This window comes from Diplotaxodon limnothrissa, linkage group LG7 (assembly GCF_057381915.1).
Source record: "Diplotaxodon limnothrissa isolate DT_005_m linkage group LG7, D_limnothrissa_male_GT1.1, whole genome shotgun sequence".
NCBI lineage: Eukaryota > Metazoa > Chordata > Actinopteri > Cichliformes > Cichlidae > Diplotaxodon > Diplotaxodon limnothrissa.
The window spans coordinates 65,792,952-65,814,924 of record NC_140602.1 but is presented as its reverse complement, the minus strand read 5'-3'; the positions used below and the strand labels follow the sequence as shown (position 1 = coordinate 65,814,924).

Below are 21,973 nucleotides of genomic sequence, written 5' to 3'. Positions count from 1 at the left end.
GCCCCTTTCACACCTGTCTCACACCTTCATATCTCCTTCCTGTCCCGCCTATCTGCTTGTGGTTTTCTCGGTCCAGCTGGAATCCTTGAGTGCAGAACTGGACCCGGAGCTGGCAGCGGCGCTGTCTGTGCAGCTCGAGCCTTCCAGCCCAGAGATGGACTTCCTCTAATCGACCGAGATCTCTCCACGCTAATATTCCAACCCTCCCTCCAACAGAAACACGTGGAAACACTGCACTGTTCAGACTCAGCTTTGTAAAAAGAAAACCTGTTTTATTCACACTGGGGGTTTTTTTTCTTCTTTTTTTACACATTACACGCTTTCTTACACACATGTACATCTGAAGCCCTTTCAATGCTACAATTCAAAAGAAGACTTTGATTTGTAATAACTTAATAAAAGCAGTGAGCCGATAAGAAAACTTCCTGGAATTGCAGCACATACAGACGCTTTACTTGGATCAGGCAAAGAGAAGGTCTCAGTATTACAGCTGCATTTAAGCCGGTTACACAGTCAGTAATGTGAATGTCAGATATTAAATGAAGGTATTCAAGATTAACAACACGGTGGTCTTAACAGCTGATTACTCACAAAGCCTACGAAATCAGTTATTGTCAGACTGTGAGCAGCAGTGTAAAACATCTGATTTAACTTACTGTAAAATTTTATTTTAGTTCATATTCTAATATTTCTGTCTGGTCTACTTGGCAGCATCTTTTTCAGTATTTGGAATTTTTGGTTGTTTTATCTTTCAAGAGTCAGCGTGATGAGTGCGTTGAGGTCTCAGGGCCACCGTACTGTTCTCTTTTCAAGTTATTATCCTCAGATTTCACAGAGTCATAATTGTACTAGCTTTTAATATGATATATGGTGAACCACTCCATATACTCATCCTGACTGCCAGCCTCACATTTCCTACTGCTGCTCTTTCACAATAAAAGCAAATAAACAATCCGTTTTATTCTGGAAACAGTTACAGGAAGCAATGTGTTTGTTGCAGAAGATGGATGATTTGAATATCAGGTAATTGATATAACTCATGAATCGTTATATTAATTGCACAATGTAAAGAAACATTGCTTTGACACTGAACTCTTACCTAATGTCTTTTCTGCTGTGTCGTCAACAAATCGGCTGAAAAGTCTTAAGAAGGTCATGAGCGTCAGTGTGAAGGAACACTGGATGAAAACTCAACTGCTGATGCTAAAATGAAACTCCGTGCTACATTGCTGTTTTGTTTCTGGGTCCTGTGCCACAGTTCAAGTATCTCTGCCTTGAATCAAGACTTCCTTCTGTCATCTGTCTTGCTCTTGCTGAACCACCTCCCCGGTCAGCGTGATGGTGTGTAGGTCCGGGTATGTCTGCTGCTGCTGCCCGCTGCCCCTCTGAGCCTCAGCCTGTGTCAGCGGGTGCACCATGGACATGTGCACGTTCAGGTTGTGGGCCTTCTCGAAACGCTTGCTGCACATCAAGCACTCAAACTCCAGGTCGGCCTCGGCTTTGTGTTTGGTCATGTGGTATTTCAGTGATGCTCGCTGGCGACACTGGAAGCCACAAACCTCACATCTGATAGGAGGAAAAAACAAAAGCATTTATCATTTCTCCTGATGGGGTTCTGGCTTTTAAACTGGGAAACATGGGTTTCATTCCTCTCGCTCTCTCAAAAAAGTGAATTTCTGTTTGTCCTCTTATCAGTTCACTTATGGAATTCCTCAGGGCTCAGTTCTTGTGCCACTATTTTTCTCTATTTTATTTTGACTTTTGAAAGTCTCGTTTCAAAGATTTATTTCCAATAACAGAAGACGACTTTGGTCTCTAGGCTCCGAGCTCATCACTTTCCATATAAAATTGTAGTGACTAAACATTTGAAATACTGTAAAAACAGTTCCAGAAAAACGATGATGAGGCCCGTTTTCTGATATCAGTCAAAAAGGGCATTTACTGATCTCGTTGTTCTATCAATGTTTTCCAAATCCCTGAATTTGAGGGGGAGAGATAAATAGGCTGAAACTTTGACTTGGCTATCAAACTCTTGATCCCAGTATGACCGTCTGTCAGCAGGATGCACCAGAGCAAGATGATCTCCCAACTTGGAGATACATAAATCTATGTGCATACATTTGATGGTATATATGACTTGTTCAGTTGAAAGCATATTCTGTGGTTCTGTGATGAAAACAGGAAGCAATTAAAGGTTTGTAAAATCAATCTGAAGCCACCAAAAGAGCTTGACGGCTCATGAGCTACAAAAATGTTAAAGGACTTACTGTAGTGGCTTGGCCCCCGAATGCCTCATCTGGTGAACTGATAGGTGTTTTCTTTGTTTGAAGGTTTGACCGCACTGGTCACAAATGTAATTCCTCTCCTCTGGAAGCACACAGACACGACGAGCATGAGCCACAAATTCAGACATTAAAGTAAGGTAAAAAAAACATCTTTATAAACATTAATTTATGCAATGCTAACAATAAATGCTTAGAAATGGAAATGATTGATTTAGTAACATCAGTACTGCGTTCCACGTGTCTGAGGAAGCTTTTAGATTCGTGTATCATTCTTCAGAAACAGCCTAAATGTGAAAAGCATGCATAAAAACAGCTATAACGAATTATTTCTCACTCAAAGCTGGATGACTAAAGCTGGAAAGCCAGAAAGTCAGTCAAACCTGACATCTCACCTGTGTGGATGAGCTTGACATGCCGCTGCAGGTAGCGGTCGATCATGAAAACCTTGTTGCAGCCAGGGTGAGGGCACGGTCGCTCCCTCACCTCCTCGTGATGTTCCTTGATGTGTTTCTAAAAAGTCAGCAAACAGGAACACAATCAGTCGTATATACAGATGAAGGCAGAGCACGTTTGCTCTCATTCATTTTAACTGCCTTCAGTCAAGGACAATTCATTTTAAATGGAAATAACTCATTATTAATCTTTAATCTCTGATACTATTACCAATCTGCAACAATCAATCTCATCTGTTTTTATTTCATTCATACATATTTAATTCATTTCACTTTATAGTTAGCAGTAAACAGACCTCTGACAGCGCTATGCTCAGGAATTGTTTCACCTTGCTGAAAACAGTTAAACAATATTTAATAAAGAAGCATTTCTCCAGTCACATGAGACCGCTATCCCAAATTTTTAAAGAAAAGCAAGCCAAGATTATTCATACAGGAGATCAAAACTAGTGCACGGAGACATGCACAACTGAAGGTGGCTTCATTTAACAGTGAGCAGTGAATTCTGACCTTGAGACCATCGGGAGCTCTGTAGACAGCCGTACAACCCTGATATGGACACTTGTAGATGTTGGGGAGCTCCTCCCTTTGAAAAAGAAACACACAGATTGTTAATCTGCATTTCTTCTAAAAAAAAAAACTGAAGCAAAGAATAAACTACACCCAAGCTGAAAATGACCTTAATGGAAGCTGCATCACGTACCCCTTAGGTTTGAACTTATTCTTCCAGCCTGGCTTGGGTCCAGGCTTCTTTCTGATTTTGGGCTCCTCTGGGGCCTTTGAGCTTTTTCTTCTCTTGTTTGGGACGTTGACCCTGTGGGCTCTAGAAGGATAAGGGGAAAATAAATTCAGTGAGAGCTTATGAGAGAAAGACATGGAACATATTCTGTAACTGCAAAGGTGGTCACTGTCCCATCCAAAGAGCAAATTAACAGCTCAACCAGGAAACATGAGCCTGTTGCCCTGATGTATGTGCACAGCTGAGGTTCATTATAGAGCAGCTGTGTGGTAGCAGGCACAGGCTTCTCATTTTTACTGTAGTAAAGGTTTTTTCTTTCTTTTACCCTTTATTGTCAGAGTGTAACTGTGACTGTGGCCAGTCAGCAAACCTTTTAAAGACTTGTGATTCTTTACATGCTGCTTGTATATCAATGGAGACCCAAACTTAGAGGCTTCATAATAACAGCCTGCACAGCTGCTGACTGGCAAGACTTAACACTAAACTAATCAAATCTACATCGGCCGTTATCGTGTTACATTCACAGGCTGATCTACACTAAAGGCCCCGTAGACCGGTGATAACAGATAGTGAGATAAGGCGGTGTTTCCACTCCCTTTACTTCACCATAGCAGGCCCATCTTTTCTATTTGCACCCACCTCTTCTCCGAGTATGGCTCAAACTCCTCATCAGACAGCCCTCCTTTTCTACCCTCATCAAACTCATCTTCAGAGATGACCCTGGACACACACAAACACAAAATTAGAAAAATTTCAATTTCTAATAATTGCCAAACCACCAGTAAATATGAACTGTGGGACCAACCTGTCAGAAAGATCACTGCCAGCAGTTCTGTCCTCCAGCTGACCCGGAGCAGGAGACAAGGCCTCCTCGTGACCTGTGTAATCTGAAGGAGAGAGGAGGAGAAAATGTTAATATGAGCAATGATGAGGTCTTAACATGGGTTTCAGTATGTGCAGAAGAAGAAAAAGTATTTTCTATATTTCAGCTGGAATGTCTGTGCACATCAGTCTCGAGTCTCCAAAAATGAATACACATCTTTAATATTTTATCTTCCTGGAAACACTCATTCTCATTTCTTCAAAATGAACTGATATTCAGACACGCTGATGTGAGTCAATCATATATTTTTATTTGATGAAAATAAAAAATATGAACATTTAAGTGCAGATGGTCTGCAAGATCTTCAACAGCATCCCGAGGGAGACTGGGGACACTGAGTCCAAATGCGCCTCGAGGCAACTGTTGGTATGATTTGGTGCTATATGAATAAAATAAAATTGAATTGAATGAACCATGTTCAGCACGTCTATTGCCGAAGCCGTTGCACTCAGCTGCGGCTGCAAGGTGGTTGGTGCCTGTTGTGGTGGTAATCCCCCAACCAAATGGTGGACACCAGAGGTGAAGGGAGCCATGAGGCTGAAGAAGGAGTCCTATCAGGCTTGGTTAGCCTGTGGGATATGTACCGACAGGCCAAGCGGAACACAGCTCGAGCAGTGGATAAAGGAAAAATCTGAGTGTGGAAGGAGTTCAGCGAGGCCATGGAAAAAGACTTCTGGACTGCCTCGAAGAGATTGTGGTGAACAGTCAGGCGACTCAGGAGGGGAAAGCGGTGCTCTACCTGCGCTGTGTATAGTGCTGGTGGAGCGCTGCTGACTTTGACTGAGAAGATTGTCGAGTGCTGGAAGGAATACTTCTAGGACCTCCTTAATCCATGGAGGAAGCAGAGTCTTGGGACAAGGGGGACGACTCACCTATCTCCGGGGGCGAGGTCACTGAGGGAGTTAAAAAAAAAAAAACTCCTCTTAAAACTGGGACTCCTGGTCCCAGTTTTAAGAAGGGGGACCGGAGGTCGTGTTCCAACTATAGGGGGATCATACTCCTCAGCCTCTTCAGCCTTGTGGTGAAGAGAGAGCTGAATGTAAAAACGAAGCTCTCAATTATCGGTCGATCTACCTCCCACCCTCACCTATGGTCACGAGCTGTGGGTAGTGACCGAAAGAATGAGATCGCGGATACAAGCAGCAGAAATGAGCTTCCCCTGAAGGGAGACTGGCCTCTCCCTTAGAGACAGGGTGAGAAGTTCAGCCACCCGGGAGGTGCTCAGAGTAAAGCTGCTGCTCCTACACATCGAAAGGAGGTGGCTGCCCATCACTGAGCACAGTGATTATCTGATTGTTGGGGTTTTATCTCTGATCTTGTGCGAGTCTTTTATTGTACAACATAAAACATCTTGAAAGAACTGAAGAGGGCTGATACACCGGTAGTCTCAGTGTTAGTCTGAACGACTGTAAGCATTCCCACCTTCGTTGTCGCCCGTCCAGTCATCAGGCGCTGAGCTCTGCGTCTGAGCCGTTGCTGCAGGTGGACTGCGCTGAACCACAGTACTAGTACTTCTCGATGAGGTCATTCCGTTCCCGCCAGATTGCTCCTCTTCATCTTCCTCGCCGTCTTGTTCTTGTTCCTCCTCCTCTGACATTGCTCCATCACCCCTCCCACTCCCTAATGCTCTGTTGCTGGAGCACTGGTTGGAGGTAGTGCTGCGGTGAGTGTCCATGATGTATCTGTGACCATTGACGCAACCCCAAACAGCCTTAATGGCGCCCAGGCACTGGCCCTCCAGCACCTCCTTCAGGTCGGGGCAGGAGCGGCAGGCCTCTCCATGGTGATGAGCCCAGGACACCAGACTGTGGAGGCACTTTGTGTCTGAGGTAAAGGATGAGGGAGCTGAAGAAAACAGAAGAGCCTGTTAAAACAGTTCAACTTATGGAACTTCAGCAAGATGGAGTGAGGAAGGAAGTAATGTTTTACTTACTTGATGAGCAATGGTTTACAGAGGACTCTGGACCCTTTGCATTCTTCCTGAAACAGACACAAACACTTCCCCATGTTTTTCTGCAGTAAAAACACTTTACAGTCACCCTCAGGTAGATATATTTGTTTTTTTATTGACTCACTGATTTTTCAGGTTCTCCTTCCCCACAGGCGGGAGATTGACTCTCTGCAGAAACCGGATCAGGATGCTTTGGCACTTATAAAACTTTGCATGGCATTTCTTGCAAATAAATTCCGAAAGCCGAGGGTCACGGTCCACCTGGACCCCGACCAGCCTTTGGAAGTCTGTGTGGAACAGAAGCGGTGACTGGGCCACGGCGTCTGACTCCTCGTCTACAATACTGAGGGAATCCCGAGGCCATTTGTTGAAGGCGTGCCGCAAGCTGCGCGGAGAAAACTTCCCGTGACAAAGCCGGCAGACAGCAGCAGAGAGTCTACCTGAGGGGGCATCACAACTTGATTTCATCTTACAGTGCTCCAATAATACAATTTACTAGTGTCCACATTAACAGAGAAATATACAGTATACTCTATTTTACTTGGTTTGTGCCAAACACACAGGATCTACCTCTGACTAGAGGCCCGTAACATTGTTTTTTCTGCACTCGATGTCAGCACTGGCTTTGCCAAGTTAAATAGTTTGAGAATCACATGACAAATATCCCACAATAGCTTACACTAACATCAACTTTCTGTGTTTAAAACGGGCGTAGTGAGCCACTAACCTGAAGATCTGGACTTAGTCTCTGGATGTTTCTGGGCGTCTTCGACTGTCGTCACATTGAAGTCTGCATCGGTGGTCTTTTCTGTTGCACAGTCATTCAGGTAGAAACTGTCTGTGGTTACAGCGGCAGTCTTCCGAGGTCGCCCTCTGTTTCCAGGTGACCTCTTCTCACTGGTGACATCCACTGGCATCGGCGTCCTGCTGAGCTTTTGCGGCGTCTCAGAAGACCTTGTATGTCTACTTTTCTTCTTCATCATTTACTGTTATTTTTGTCAGCAGCTGATTTCGTGAAGGCTGCCTGTGTCAGTGTAATAAACAATAAAATATTTAAAATATTTAGCATTTCTGAGTTTTAGTTCCATTTAAACACAACCACAGGTACATATCAGGGTTTTTTGTGCATATTTTGTGCTCACCAAAGAGTTTTGGCTTTCTAAAAAAGCTAAATCATCAGGAAATATAGAAATATTTAACCCATTTCCTATTTTTAATGAGATTTCATTTACTAAAGATTAAATTACATTTTGTTATGGCCAACAACAGAAAAATTTATATGTTCTGTCAAGCAAGGTACCGCAGACTATTTACTTTAACTACAAATTGATCAATCCTGTTTATTATGTTGCTCCAAAGTTTCATTTAGAACCAGAACCAGTTGTAAAATGTAAAAACTTATGAAATGTTGTCATCATTCAAACAAGGAGGAAGGAGGCAGGAAGCGTGGATCAACGTGTACATACACTCACCAAGCACTTTATTTTTTTATTATTATTAAGTACACCATGTTAGTAGCAGGTTGGACCTCTTTGTCCTTTAGTTGCCATAATTCTTCTTGCTATAGATTCAACAAGGTGCTGGAAACTTTACTCAGAGATTTTGGTTCATACTGACATGAAACCATCACACAGTTGCTGCAGACTGTTGGCTACATACCCATCATGTGAATCTACTGTTCCACCACACCCCAAAAGTACTCTGTGACTGTGGATGTAATTTTAGTCCAGTTCAAGAAACTAGTTTGAGATCGTTTGAGCTTTGTGACATGGTGCATTATCCTATTAGAAGCAGGCATCAGAAGATGCATTCACTATGGTCATAAAGAAATGGACATGGTCAGCAGAAATACTCAGGTAGGCTGTGGTATTTCAGTGATATTCAGCTGCTATTAAGGGGCACAAAGTGTGCCAAGAAAATATCTCCTACACCTTTACTCCATCACCAGCAGCCGGAACTTTTGATACAAAGTAGGACAGAGCCATGATTTTCATGGTTTTTTTTTATGTCAAATTCAGACCAGGAAATGTTTTTCACTCCTCTATTGTCCAGTTCTAGTGAGCCTGTGCAAATTGTAGCCTCATTTTCCTGTTCTTTGCTGACAGGAGTGACAATCCGTGCGGTCTTCTGCTGCTATAGCCCATCTGCTTCAACGTTCAGAGATGCTTTTCTGCATACCTTGGCTGTAGCGAGTGGGTGTTTGAGTTGCCATCGTCTTACTATCTGCCTGAAGCAGTCTGGCCAAATTCTTCTGACATCTGACATCAATAAGGTGTTTTCACCTGGAGAACTGCTGTTCACTTAATATTTTCACTTTTTTGAACTATTCTCTGTAAACTTTAGCAATGGTTCTGTGGAAAAATCCAACAATTTCTGAAATACTCAGACCAGCAGATCTGCCGCCAACAGCCATGTCACTGATGCTCAGTTTGAACGTCCTCTTGGCTATGTCTACATGCCTAAATGTACTATGTTGCTGCCACGCGATTGGCTGATTAGATATCTGTCAACGACCAGCTATACCTAATGAAGTGGTCGGTGAGTCCATGGGGCAGAATGAGGTTTTTTCCCTCATAAAAAAACAGCTGTATAATAAATACAACATTTTTTTAACCTCATTTAATATTCTCTGAAACCTTCGTCTTACTTTAAAGAACATAATCAGTCCATCTGTACATCTTCTGGGATACGTTTAATCTTTTTTTCTAAGAAATCTTTAACATTGATGACACAGGAACTCCATCCATGGATAAAGTTAACAGGACACTAATGCCAATCAAGCCGTAGCACCTTTGATTTAAGCCCCCGATAAAACAAAAACCGTGACAATGGTCCCGGATAGTTTTTACACTCCAACATGATTTTGTTTACAGATTAATTCAACTAGCGTTAGCTGGTTAGCATGAATGAGCCTGCTACATTTGTTAGCTGACGTGTTAAAACACAACACACGTGACATAATAATTACAGCACTCGTCATGGAGGGCCTACCGTGACTGTGCACAGGTCCTAGCACTTGGAAAACATGCTGTTCTTAACGTGCAAGAAGGTTTTCATTAGCCTGGAAAACAAACTGTGTGCTTTGTAGCTGCTCCCAGATGTAAACATTAGAACCCGGAAGCGCTACCGGAACAAAACACAGAGTGGCGATACCCGAGAGCGCCACCTGCCGTCCACAGAGAAGAGTCCGGAGGTAGAATTCTACATCTTTTTTTTTAAGAAAAAAAAATATTTTGTCTGTTTCTTTTTTCGCCTCAAAAGTAAAAAAATTTTTCCAGAAAGTGTGGCTCAGTTTCTCAAAACAAAAACTGCTTTGTCAAAACTCCACACACAAACCTCCACACACAGACTCACTGCCAAAATGAAAAACAGCACTCAAAACATGTTCTCCTTTTTCAAAACTGACTCCTTCCACACATCAGTACACACGGCTGTTATACCGTTTACAGGACTTCCACGTCAGAGTAAAACTGTAACTGACCCCTGAACCTAATAACTGCTTGTGTCACCCTTGGAAACAAGAACTGCAGTCAGTGACTGCAATAGACATTAGGTCCGCTTTAAAGCTGCCCAGGCTGTCTGCAATCACATATTTTAAAGTGGCAAGGAGCCTCATCCTGATAGTCTATTGTATATAATTGCATTGTTTCCAGAGGTGGTAAGTAACAAAGCACAAATATTTTGGTACTGTACTTAAGTACAATTTTCAGATATCTGTTCTTTACTTGAGTATTTTTTTTACTACTTTTTACTTGTACTCCCTGCATTTTTAAACAAATATCTGTACTTTCTGCTCCTTGCATTTTCAAAACAGGCACGTAAACGTTTGATTTAAATCCAATCCATTATTATTATTATTATTTGGGGGGAGGCACTATTTCCTCACTGCGAACATCCAAACTTTAAACCGATTTGAGCCTGAACAGAAACACATAAAAGGCGGTCCTGTTCATTTATTAATCACCAGAGGATGTGGCATAAAAACAGATGACGTGTGTACCAAACTCAGGGGTTAAAAGTGTGAAGGTGCTTTTTGTTGTTGTTGTTGTTGTTATTGCCACAACACTTAGCCCTACTGAACAGGAGCGAGCATAAATAAAGACAGTGAATTTTTTAAGCATTAGGTCTTTCAAATGAACTTTTCTATCAGTGACAGCAACATACAAACTGTTTGTGTGGCGTTTGTCTCACAGTGTGTTGCTGGCTAAAGGTCCAGCTGCTCTGTTTAACAGGGAGAGAAAAAAAGAGCTAAATTCACTCAGAGATGGAGAAAGATAAGGAAGACAGGATAAGAGAGAAAGAGGAAAGCTTAGCTTTCAAGGTAAGGACTGCTTAATGGGGTTTAATAAACTGGTAATTTAAAGTCTTTATGTTTTTAAATCAGACATTGGCTCTGTAGGAAACAGAAAACAAAGATTTTTTTTCTTTTGGTTCAAGCTGAGGATAAGTAGAATTAAAAATAGCCTAAAGTTTGTATTCCCATCTATTTTATCTATCTATCCTAATCTATTTTATTTTATCATTATGTTAATAAAGCACAAAGTTCAGCCAATCCTCCAAAGAGCAACTTTTTACTTTCTTACTTTTAGTACATTTGAGAGCCTGTACGTTTTTGCTTTTACTTGAGTAAAGACGTTGAATCAGTACTTCAGCTTTTACTGAAGTACGTTTTACTAATAGCATTTGTACTTCTACTTAAGTACAGGATGTCTGCACTTTTGCCAACTCTGGTTATTTCTCTTCATTTGCTCCCTGTTAAATCCAGAATCAAATTTAAAGTCTTTCTCACATATAAGCTTGAATAATAAGCTCATCTTATGTCACAGACCTCAGAGGACCTTATCACTCCAGCAGAACACTTTGGTCACAGACTGCGGGGTTAGTTGTGGTCCCTAGGGTTTTTAACTTTTTTTTTAGCTTTTTTTTTCCAGCTTTCAGGCCCCTCTTCTGTGGAAGCAGCTCCCAGTTTGGATTCAGGAGACACACACTATCTCTACCTTTAAGATTAAGCTTAAAAGTTTCCTTTTTGACAACACATATAGTTAGGGCTGCATCAGGTGACCCTGAATCCTTCCTTAGTTGTGCTGCAATAGGTGTAGGCTGCTGGGGGATTCCCATGATGCACTGTGTGTTTATACACCACTCTGCATTTAATTATTTGTTAATACTTATCTCTGACTTTCTCTTTTCAAACTACTTTCTCAAAACCTCTGACTCGTCAGACAAAACCTCATGATTGCATGGGAACAGTTTTATCAGCAATAAAAACCACACAGTGTCTTCAGATCACATACACAACCAGTCAAGATAATAACTCTACTGAGCATCCATTTCACACCGCAGCAAGTGATGTACCAAAACACGAGTATAGTGTAAAGATTCAAGATTATGGTAGCATTGTACTTCCCTCATTTACAGGTGATACGTGCTGTATATGGCTCCAGTCTTAGACTAATGAATGTGGACAGTTTCACATTCTCTCATCCTGCTTGGTTTTGAGACGCATAAGTCAAGGAAACATTATAGTAAACAATGAATTATGTAGATTACTTTTATAAGTAAAATTATGGTGTTCTACTTTCTTTCATTTGGGTTGTTACAGTTTTATCACAGAGAATCAAATTTCATCATGATTATTAGAAGTGATTTATTGTGGTAGATCTCACTCCTCCTCATCTGCCTCCTCTCTGATTGTTTCCTCCCGTTCTTGGTATCAAACCTTCAGCTCACTGGAACTCGCCGGTCGCTTTATTAGCAATCAGTGTGAACGATTTTGAGTTGTCGCGTTCACGGAATGACAACAGAGCTGTAGTCGTGTTGTGTTTCCTGTTGTTACCATTGAGTGAGAATTTGTTTCGAGCTTTTTGAAAAGAATTTAAATAAGAATTGAAAATTGTGTCTAACTAGATGACAACAATTTAAGGTTTTGCCAAAAGAGTGATTGATTCAGGGAGTTAGTTTTGGAGAACCAGAGTTTGTGTTTTAGCAATACAAAAAAAAAAAAAAAAATGCTGAACACACAGGACGAGAAAACGTGTGAAGCTGCCCTTTTTCATAAGCAAACTGCAGTATGAGACATAGACTTTGTGTATATGTAAATATATCTCTGAAGGTAGTGTACATTGATGTTTTTATACATTGATTTCTGATTTTCCTGCACATTTTTGGAGATGACAACACGCCACGTGAAGCTGGAAAGGCTTGATTTACATGTCCCGACTCTGTTTTTGTAACCAGTGCTGAGCTCTGGTATTATCCTGACGTTTTATGAGTGCAATCTGATAACATGCGGTTCTCAGCACTGATAAAATTGTTTTGATGTGATTGTGCGGTGTAGCCATGAGACTCAGAGGTGAATGTAGTTCGTGTTCAAAGTGTAAAAGAATTAATGTTTAGTTTAGTCTTGCACTCAAAGAAATAATTCATTTTATCTAGCCACGTATATTCCATCTAAACAAATCATGTTATGTTAATCTATCTTGATTGTGTTGTTTCAACACGATATATGTTTGTAGGTTTAACATAATATTAATACATATTAATATTAATAACATAATATCTCACAAGGAGGCTCACGCCTCTTGGCTTGATGCCCTTCTACAGCCGTGTCTGGCTCTCCTTCTTTGACAGTGGTGGGACACATAGTAAACATTCCAGTGGACTACCTCTGTGACCTGAATGAGCTCTTTTCTGGGGAATTAAAAGAAAAGGTTGCAAGAGTCATCAAGATGCACAGCACCATGTAAGTTTGTACGTCATTCTTTAGAATTTCGTGAGTCAACTCAAAAAAATGAAATTGAGTGGTTGCTACATGCACAAGATCCAAACTTGTAATTTGAGCTAAATAATTCCATGTTTCTATCATGTAGCATCTGTCAGCCTGTATCATGTCATCTTGTTGAGATGACATGATACAATCTAGTAAGAGCGGTTAGTTGCCTGGATCCAGCCACTCTTACTAGATTGTATCATGTCATCTCAACAAGAACAAATTAAGTTGCTGAATTTCATGCAGATGCTACATGATTTAATTCCGTTCACCATAGAAACATTGAATTATTTAGCTCAAATTACAAGTTTGGATCTTGTGCATGTAGCAACCACCCAATTTCATTTTTTTGAGTGATTTGGTCACATTATAAGAAGTGGGTAGCTTCTGAGAAAATAAATAGGCCTTAGCAAGTGTGAAAAAAGAACTTGAGGAAATAATTTTTCTTTTGTTTTTTTTAACATAGAACATGTTTTTTTCATGTGTTTTTATCTATTATCACACACACACACACACACACACACACACACACACACACAAAACTAAATAAAAACTAAATCAAGGTGACAGAATGATCGTGAAGAAAAGGTTGCAGATGCAAGCACGGAAGTGATTTAGATGCACACTTGCTCCTTTACACCACTGAACACAGATAAGATCTTGTGTGCATGAAGTTACGATTACTTCACTTCACCACACATACATTTTCATTAAAATGGGGGAATGACTCATGACAAACATGTTTTAGTGGTTTTGTTTGTGCATTTATAATGCAATAGTCATTATGCAGTCTAAAGCACCTCTTTATCTTATCTTTAGCTTTGAATACAAGTTTTTACAATAATATAAAGAATAAACAACACATACAGTCAAAACTATTCCTTTAGCGAACAGTCAAACTGACTAGAATGTGAACATCCAAATGTGAGGAACACTACTGAAAACTACACATGAGGCTGAAATGAAAAGAAAATATTCAGTTGTGGAAATCAGCAAAAATGTATGAACGACTATATAGAGTTCTATAAACAGTGTAAACTGTATGTAGAAAGATAGACGTGCTTTTTGTAAGATGCTGTGTTCCTGTAGACTGTGTTCCTCATCATTGTTAGTAATCAGTCCACGACTGTTGTGTCATCTCCATCTAATGGAGTTTTTCACATGGACGGTTTCGTGGTTGAAGACAGCATACAGGCGAGGGAACAGCATACATCCATGGGGAATGCCAAGGTTCAGGGTGACAGGGTGCAAACATGACACTCAGGGGACATTTCATGTGGACCAGAGTCATCCTTTCACTATGGCCAAAGTGAGTGAAACTGGCCTGTGGTCATTTAGACTACCGGTACTCACATGTTTCTGCTCAGGTATGGGCTCAGTGGTTTTGGATTTGAGGCAGGAAGGCATGATTGCTTCGGTCAGGCTGAGGTTGAAGATTTCCCTGAATACCTCAGCTAGCTGGTCTGCACATGCCTCAAGTACACGTTCTGGGACACCGTCAGGCCCTGATGCTTTCCAGTTTCTGACTCCACGCAGTGCACTCCTTGCTTTCCTTCTGTTCGGTCTCAGCTCCAGGTGATCCGGCTCCAACTGAGCCGTGTGTCTAGTGCCAGTGTTAAAATGAGCAAAGAACATGGTTAAGGTCCTCGGGCTGCGTGTAATTTGTTGTTGCAGTGTTGCATTATTTTTATCTGTGTGAACCTCCAAGTATCTGCTTCCCCAGATCATCACTAACACATGGTCACACTGGTCAGAAACATACACACAAGTAACCTGCTGTAGCAGCATTCCTGTTGTTTCTTCCTCTCACAAGGAGGCTCACGCCTCTTGGGTTGATGCCCTTCTACAGCCGTGTCTGGCTCTCCTTCTTTGACAGTGGTGGGAGACATAGTAAACATTCCAGTGGACTACCTCTGCGACCTGAATGAGCTCTTTTCTGAGGAATTAAGCTCCTAATTAAAAGAAAAGGTTGCAAGAGTCATCAAGATGCACAGCACCATGTAAGTTTGTACGTCATTCTTTAGATACTTTTTAAATGAAACCGATGACAAAATGAAAGATGAATAATTTATGACCCACAGAAAACTAAAGAAAGAAGGGAGTAAACAGATTTGTACTTTTTATTTTTTCCATCTGCATGTTTATCAGAGTCCACACAGGAAAAGATCTGCTGCAAACAAACTTTCCCGTGGGCTCAGGAGCTCTATCAGCGCTACAAAACTGAAGGCAGCTGCTAGCCACCATGAAGATACATGTCTTTTAACCCATAACAACTTAATATACTATTAGTACATAATTGTTATAAAATATATTATTGTGTACATCTAACTTGCCTTTTCTTCCTGACCCTTGTGCTGCTGTAACAAGCAAATTTCCCCAATGTGGTATTAACCTCCTAAGACCCAAACTCTTCCACGGCATGCATTTTTAATTTCTCTTTGATAGTTGGGCATATTGGGGCCCGATGAACGTAAATACAAAGAATTACCAGATCTTTTTTTTTTTACCTTATTTTTGTCTTTAAGAAAAATAAGAGCTACATATGAGGATATTCGTTTAAAAATTTGATAGAACAGTAGCAGTATAATGTCCTCGTAGGTGGATATCAGGCCCTTGTAGAGCAAAATTGAGTATTTTGATCTAAATAACCCAAAATGTGATGTCCACATATGTGGACGCCAGGTCCTAGGAGGTTAATAACGTTTATATCAGTCTTTGTTTTAAAGCTCTTTTACTACATAATAATTTGATAAGCTGCTGTCTGGTTTTAGAATCTCAAAGGTGTGAAGATTTGTTTGTTGTCAGTTATTGGTTATGAGCACGGGACATTTACGTTTCATTGGACCTATTTTCACTAAAGGAGACTCCTTACACTGAGGGGTTTATGTCTAGTTCTTTTGTGTATGATGTGACTTTTTCTCCTGCCTAATATGTTTTTATTTTCTTATAACACACATTTAAACACAGCCGAGTTCTTCCTAATGGTCAGAAAGTACAAAAGTCTGAGGTAACTAGTAAACATATCTGTATTCCATCTGTTTAAATAAAAGACTTTAAGGCAGTCATCATGCACAGTGATTTCTATTTTTTTACATATCCATCATTGTCAAACATCTGGATGTTTGAAACTCCACCAGTCCCCCAACCTGACCTAAATAATCACTTTCCTGATGAGTTTATGGGCTCAATCTCTTTTTTGGGACATGCTGAATAAAACATTAAAAGTATTTTCTATTTCTTTTTTTCTTTCTAAGTCCAAAGAAGAATTACCCAGGGTATGCTCAGTGAGCATGCAGTCAGCTCCACCTTTTCTTAAGTCGTTTGGTTTCAGAAAACCAAGATGACGACTTTGGAAACACAGACTTCAAGGCTTCAAAACGAGACTTCACACAACAGGGAACAATCAGAGGATGAACTGTACATCATCCTCTGATTCTGGACTGTATTTTATGAATATGTTAATGACATACAGTGAAGAGGTCCAGTATTGTGCAGAGATGAGACCACCGATTGGCTCCAGCTGCCTGTCAGAACAAGCCATTCAGGCTTGTTATGAGGGGGAAACTACCCACAGAGGCCCAAACTGTGTTATATACCAAGCTATAAATAAGCTTTTTAATGCTGTAAAGTAATGAGTCTGTGGGGATTAGCTCCCTTTTTGGAAGCCGCCTCATGTGTTGCTGAAAGTAACTGTAACTTTTGCCACTTCCATGCTGGCATCATATTTCAGCTTGAGTCAATCATGACCCAGGCTAGCCACTTATCAATCAAAGGGTAGTTACACCCTAAAGCTTGTTATTTCTTTTTTTTTACATTAAAAAAGAGCCATAATTTACAAACACACTTTATTAAAGACTGAAATTTGTTGACTGATGACATCAGCTCATCAGGAAAGTTTTTTCTGAGTCATTTCCTCATCAGCTTCCAGACACCAACTTGCCTCCTGCTGATCATTAGAAAAAAACCTAGAGACTAACTTTTACTTACAGTCTATGTTGCAGACATTTCCATCTAATGGCATGTTCCCAACCATCACAGCACAGTGTTACTGTATCATCAATGTTCTGCTGGAAACTTTCACTGGAACAGATTCAAGCATGTTATCTGATTGTTGAGGTTCTCTGACTAATACTAGAAAATCTTTATTCAAATCAATAAAAAGCACCTTGAGGTGAACCGATGCTATTTTCTGTAAACCTGAATTGAACCAAGTGTCACATGACCAATTTTAAACATGATCAGTGCATCAAATCTGCTGGAGTTCCACCGCTGAGTGAGAAACAGTTGGCACGTAAAAACATCTTGTAATTCAATATTTCTGATTCATTTGGGGTTCACATGGAAACATGAATCAAATGATGAGACAAAATAGAACAAAAAGCTGCTACTAATATTTTACTAATATTTTTTTACAGATTAATTTGCTAAACATTACTAAACATTTACAAATCAGAAAAAATGCTCTCATAGTTATCCAGAAACAAAAGCTGCTTTTCTTTGTGACATGTCTTTACAACCATTAAGAATGTGTTAAAAATAATTCATAGAAAATTTAAAAAATAGTGATTTTTTTTCATGTGTCATATTGCAACTACTAAAAAACCTAAAATGAATCATTGCAGTCTTGTTTCATGTTCATTAAGTGCTTGGTATTAGCTGTATTTAAGCATTAATAGTGATTTCTTACTATAGGCTTCAGTCACTCAGGCTCTTTTTCAAACACACATTTACACACTCTGATGGGCGCATCGGGGTCGGCCTCGGGGTCAGCTTCGTCACCATGTTTGGAGTGCAAAACTATTTATAAACAAAATGAAGAAATGTTGTCAGGCAAATTTTGTGAGGTGAGAAAGTGCAGCGCTTCCTGTTGAGACGCTCGGTGGACTTGATGCTGGAACCAAAAAGTTCCTGAATCTGGCAAACATGACATTAAACGTTATCACCATGCATAGACTGTGCAACTGTTGACTGATAAATGTCAGCTGAAACCACAGAATCACTGCTAATTTCACAGAACTACAGCACATTGTCTCTAAAAACAGATTCTCATGTGAGAACATGCAGCTCTGAGTCAGCTTGCAAAGGGCACATAGTTCATGCAGTTTATATCGACACTGTACGATCAGGGCACAGGACTGCACATGAGCCCGAAATAATTGGACTAATTGGTTTAGAGACACTGAGCAAGTCAGAGCTGCACTGAGGGGGCAAAGTGCTTTGCATGTGTAAGAACTCTGACTGCTGATGATTTGGACAATCCTCCAAATAGAGCGTTACGCCAAGAGCCGAGGCTCGAGGAACCCCTGACTGATTTTTTGCTTGTGCCGATCTAAAGCTACTGATTGAAACTGAATAATGAAGCCTTTGAATTAAAATATTATGACACGCAGTCAAAGGAAATGGCGATCGAGCTCAGACTGAAACTCCGTGTGAGTCACTGTTGATCTACAGGTTACTTTTATCTTTAGTAAGAGCTATTTCTGTGCTATGATTGGTTAGAAACCTGATTGGTACTTATCACAAAGACCATGAGATAAAAGGTATTCCTTCAGCTGATTAAAAATAAAAATGTTTTCAAATATTTTGCTGATATAAAGAAAAAATCTATAATTATTCAAAACTGAAAGATACAGCGCATTTGAGAGAAAGAGGGAAAACTCCTGTCTGTTGATAATATTTATTACTTGATTTATAAAACACACACACAACCACACACACGCAGAGGTAACATAAAGAAAATGCATAAATAAATATAAATATATAAATAATATTATAAATACAAATAAATGAAATAAATAACAGCAGTCCATCCACGTGAGCCTTTTCCCTCACTTTGCTGAAGCAACATGTTCAACAATGATTATGTGAAACCAAAGGCCAATCCGGTCTCATGATCAAATACAAAGAAAAAACACAATAAATAATTTCACTCTGAATTATGCTAAAAAAAAGACAGATATGTGTATTTGTGTATTAAAGTTGGAGGCTTTTACTTTGAATAACCTTTAGCTTTACTTTTTAGTTAAAACTGTGTAGGTGAGACCAGAGCTGAGAATCATAGCTGTAATTTTATGCTGATCTGTGGAATTTCACACACGCAAATGTGTGAAATTACAGACGCACCACGCACATGTACCCAGACCCATGCGTTGCGTAATGGGTATTATATTTTACAATTTTACAATACCCAGATATGCAGTCGTTGTGTGGATTCCTCTCTGAACCACAAGCTGCTTCCTTGTGATAAGATCAGGGGCAACAGGCTTACAATGGAACACACAAATAGCAATCTCACACAATCTTTTCTGTTTGTCGCTGTCATCTATATCAGTCGAGATGGTATCACGAAAGGTGCTGGGCTGTGGTTAAAAGAGTACATTCTAATTTCTCAGATCTGCCTCTCATTTACTGGGGCTGCTAAAAGGTTAGAGACATTTTACTGCAACTTTTTACTTCATCATTGTTTCAGTTTTCTCGTAATAATGATTCACTGCTTTCTTTCAAGGAAACGCCTCCTCAGAGTGCACTTCAGTCACCTCGTTGACCACTCTACTGTTTTAATCACAATTCCAACATTTTGAGGCACTGACTTCTTTTTTTTTCTTAAAGTTACATTAAATATATATATTTAAGACTTTTCTGAAGTGGGGGAATGGGATGGGGTGATGACACACTGTTTTTTGTGGCTCTATAATTCCAAAATCGTTACAGATAAGGAGGAAAGTGCAAACTCCTATTCAAATTTCATGGTGAAATTAGTGTATAAATGCAGTTTTTTTGTTTCTGGCTTCACTTACAGCTGAACTTCAGAAAATGGTGATGGAATATTTTTCTGGGGCGTCAACCACAAAGCAGCACGGAGGCCAGCGACAGGGTTAAGGTATCTGCTTTTTGTGTTTTACTTAAGTCTCTTCTGGTGCAGAGCAACCCAAATGATGTTTGATGCAAAAGAGAGAAAATTTGTTCCTGTGATAACAGTTGCAGTGGTTACGGTCTGACCGAGTAATGCTCGTCACACCAACACATGAACAGGAACTAAAGGTTGTGGTTAAACATTTGTCTGCGCCTGTTCATCTCTGAACTGTCCTTCACTTGTGAATAAAACAGTTTTGACTGGTGTTTGTTTCTGTTTGTTTTGCATGACTTTCCCATAGCTACTCTGTTCTGTGGAATTCATTAAATAATGCTTTCAGAAATAAATCCACACCACATGCAACCACGTTGACTAAGGCTCAGCTGTCAGTGAAGCACCAGTAAGAGCACACGTGCATGCTGGAATATAAAAATGGATAATCTGTTTTTCACAATTGAATTCAAATTCAAAGTTGCAAAGACTTATAAAAGAGTGCACTACCCACTTTATTACGTATGCCTGTTCAACTGCTTATTAATACTAATCAGCCAATCATATTGCGGTACTTTGGTGCATTTAGGCGTGTGCACGTGGTCAAGACAATTTGACGAAAATTAAACTGGGCGTCTAAATGACAAAAGAAGGTGAATTAAGGTGGCTTTGAACTTTGGCTGTTGGTGCCAGATGGGCTGGGAGCTTCTCCACACAGCCATGTCTAGAGTTCACATAGATTAGTCACAGTCTAAATAATGCAAAATATCTTCTAAGCGGTTCTTTGGGTAAAAATACACTTTTGATGTGAGAGGTCAGAGGAGAGAGGCCAAACTAGCTTTCGTTGCAGTTGTCACGTTTGCTTGGCTGGAAAAAAAAATGCTGGTTTGATTCGAGCTCAAATGCTGTTTGAGGTTGTGTCAGGAAAGGCATCCTGTGTAAAACCAAATCAAACTACTAACAACTAAACTAGTTGTGGTGGCCCCTTGTGTCAAGGAAGAAGCTAAAAGCAGCCTCTTCATCTTCGAGCTGATAGAAAGGCAATGGCAGATACAGAAGAGTATCTCTGAACACACAACATATCAAAGCATGAAGAAGATGGGCTTTGTCTGGTTAGTCTGCCTGATGGTGGATTAAGAATTTGGTTCAAATAACATGAGATCCATCCTACCTTGTCTGCTGGTGGTGGTGTCATGGGGTGTGGGATATTTTATTGGGCCTCTTAGTGACCACATCCATTACTTTTTAACCACAGTTTACCCATTGACTGACAGCTGCATCCAGCAGGATGGTTGTCGTGGTCCCAGGCTTGCCCATAAAAAACTCACAACCCTGGGTCCACACCCATGTGCCATGTCATGAAGCTCAAATCATCTGAAACTGGTTTCTTGAAGATGACAGCGCACTCACGGTACTCAAATGGCCTTCACATTCAGATGGAGAACCTTTGGGGCTTGATGGATGTGCAACCAACAAATCTGCAGCAAATATTTGATGTCAACATGGACCAAAACCTCTGGGGAATGTTTCCAGTATCTCGTTGAACCTGAGGCATGAGTGCTTGAGTCAGTTCATAAGCCAGATTGATTCAACCTGGTGTGATCAAGGTATAGCTGATAAAGTGTCAGGTGACTGTGATGTTGAGGGGGTCTGGAACCTCATACCAGCAGCTGTTTATCATTTCAGTTTTTAGAAATAGAAAATTTCCATTTTGCTTCCATTGCTTCTGAGTGAAGCAGGTGCCTATGAGTACTGTAGAGTCATGTGACTCGAGAACATATGGTAGTGAAAATGGAGTGATCGTTGTTAGTTGAGTTGAATCCATGTTACATCCTTGATGTTATCTATTTCTATACTCAAGGTGGAGGAGCTGCAGAGGTGTTGCTTGATGGGTGATTTTTAATCTACGTGTTTAAGTGACAAAGACATCTGTGTCTCTTACACTTCCTTTTACCCAAAAAGGCAAGTCACTACGACAGATCTGTTAAGACTGCCCTATTTATGAGTGTGGCAAAGCATTAAACTTTCAGATCACTTTTTAGAACGACAG

General features: G+C 40.3%; 2 protein-coding genes across 3 annotated transcripts in view; one reads left to right on the top strand and one right to left on the bottom strand.

The window, feature by feature from the left end:
- Positions 1-624, top strand: part of fanca (FA complementation group A) — a 29,600-nt gene extending 28,976 nt beyond the window's left edge. For both annotated transcript variants that reach the window (XM_085360143.1, XM_085360141.1), the window contains exon 42: positions 77-624. In XM_085360143.1, the coding sequence (XP_085216269.1) occupies positions 77-169 (93 nt within the window). In that variant the 3' untranslated portion in view covers positions 170-624. The remainder of the gene's footprint in view (positions 1-76) is intronic.
- Positions 228-9,400, bottom strand: znf276 (zinc finger protein 276). The gene is made up of 12 exons (XM_085360144.1): positions 9,302-9,400; positions 7,038-7,334; positions 6,435-6,750; positions 6,293-6,339; positions 5,782-6,204; positions 4,282-4,363; positions 4,116-4,196; positions 3,441-3,560; positions 3,248-3,323; positions 2,678-2,795; positions 2,268-2,367; positions 228-1,566 (listed from the first exon to the last, which is right to left on the bottom strand). The coding sequence occupies exons 2-12, from the start codon at positions 7,291-7,293 to the stop codon at positions 1,296-1,298; spliced, it is 1,890 nt and encodes a 629-aa protein (XP_085216270.1). The 5' UTR covers positions 7,294-7,334; positions 9,302-9,400; the 3' UTR covers positions 228-1,295.
- Positions 9,401-21,973: the final 12,573 nt, after the last annotated feature.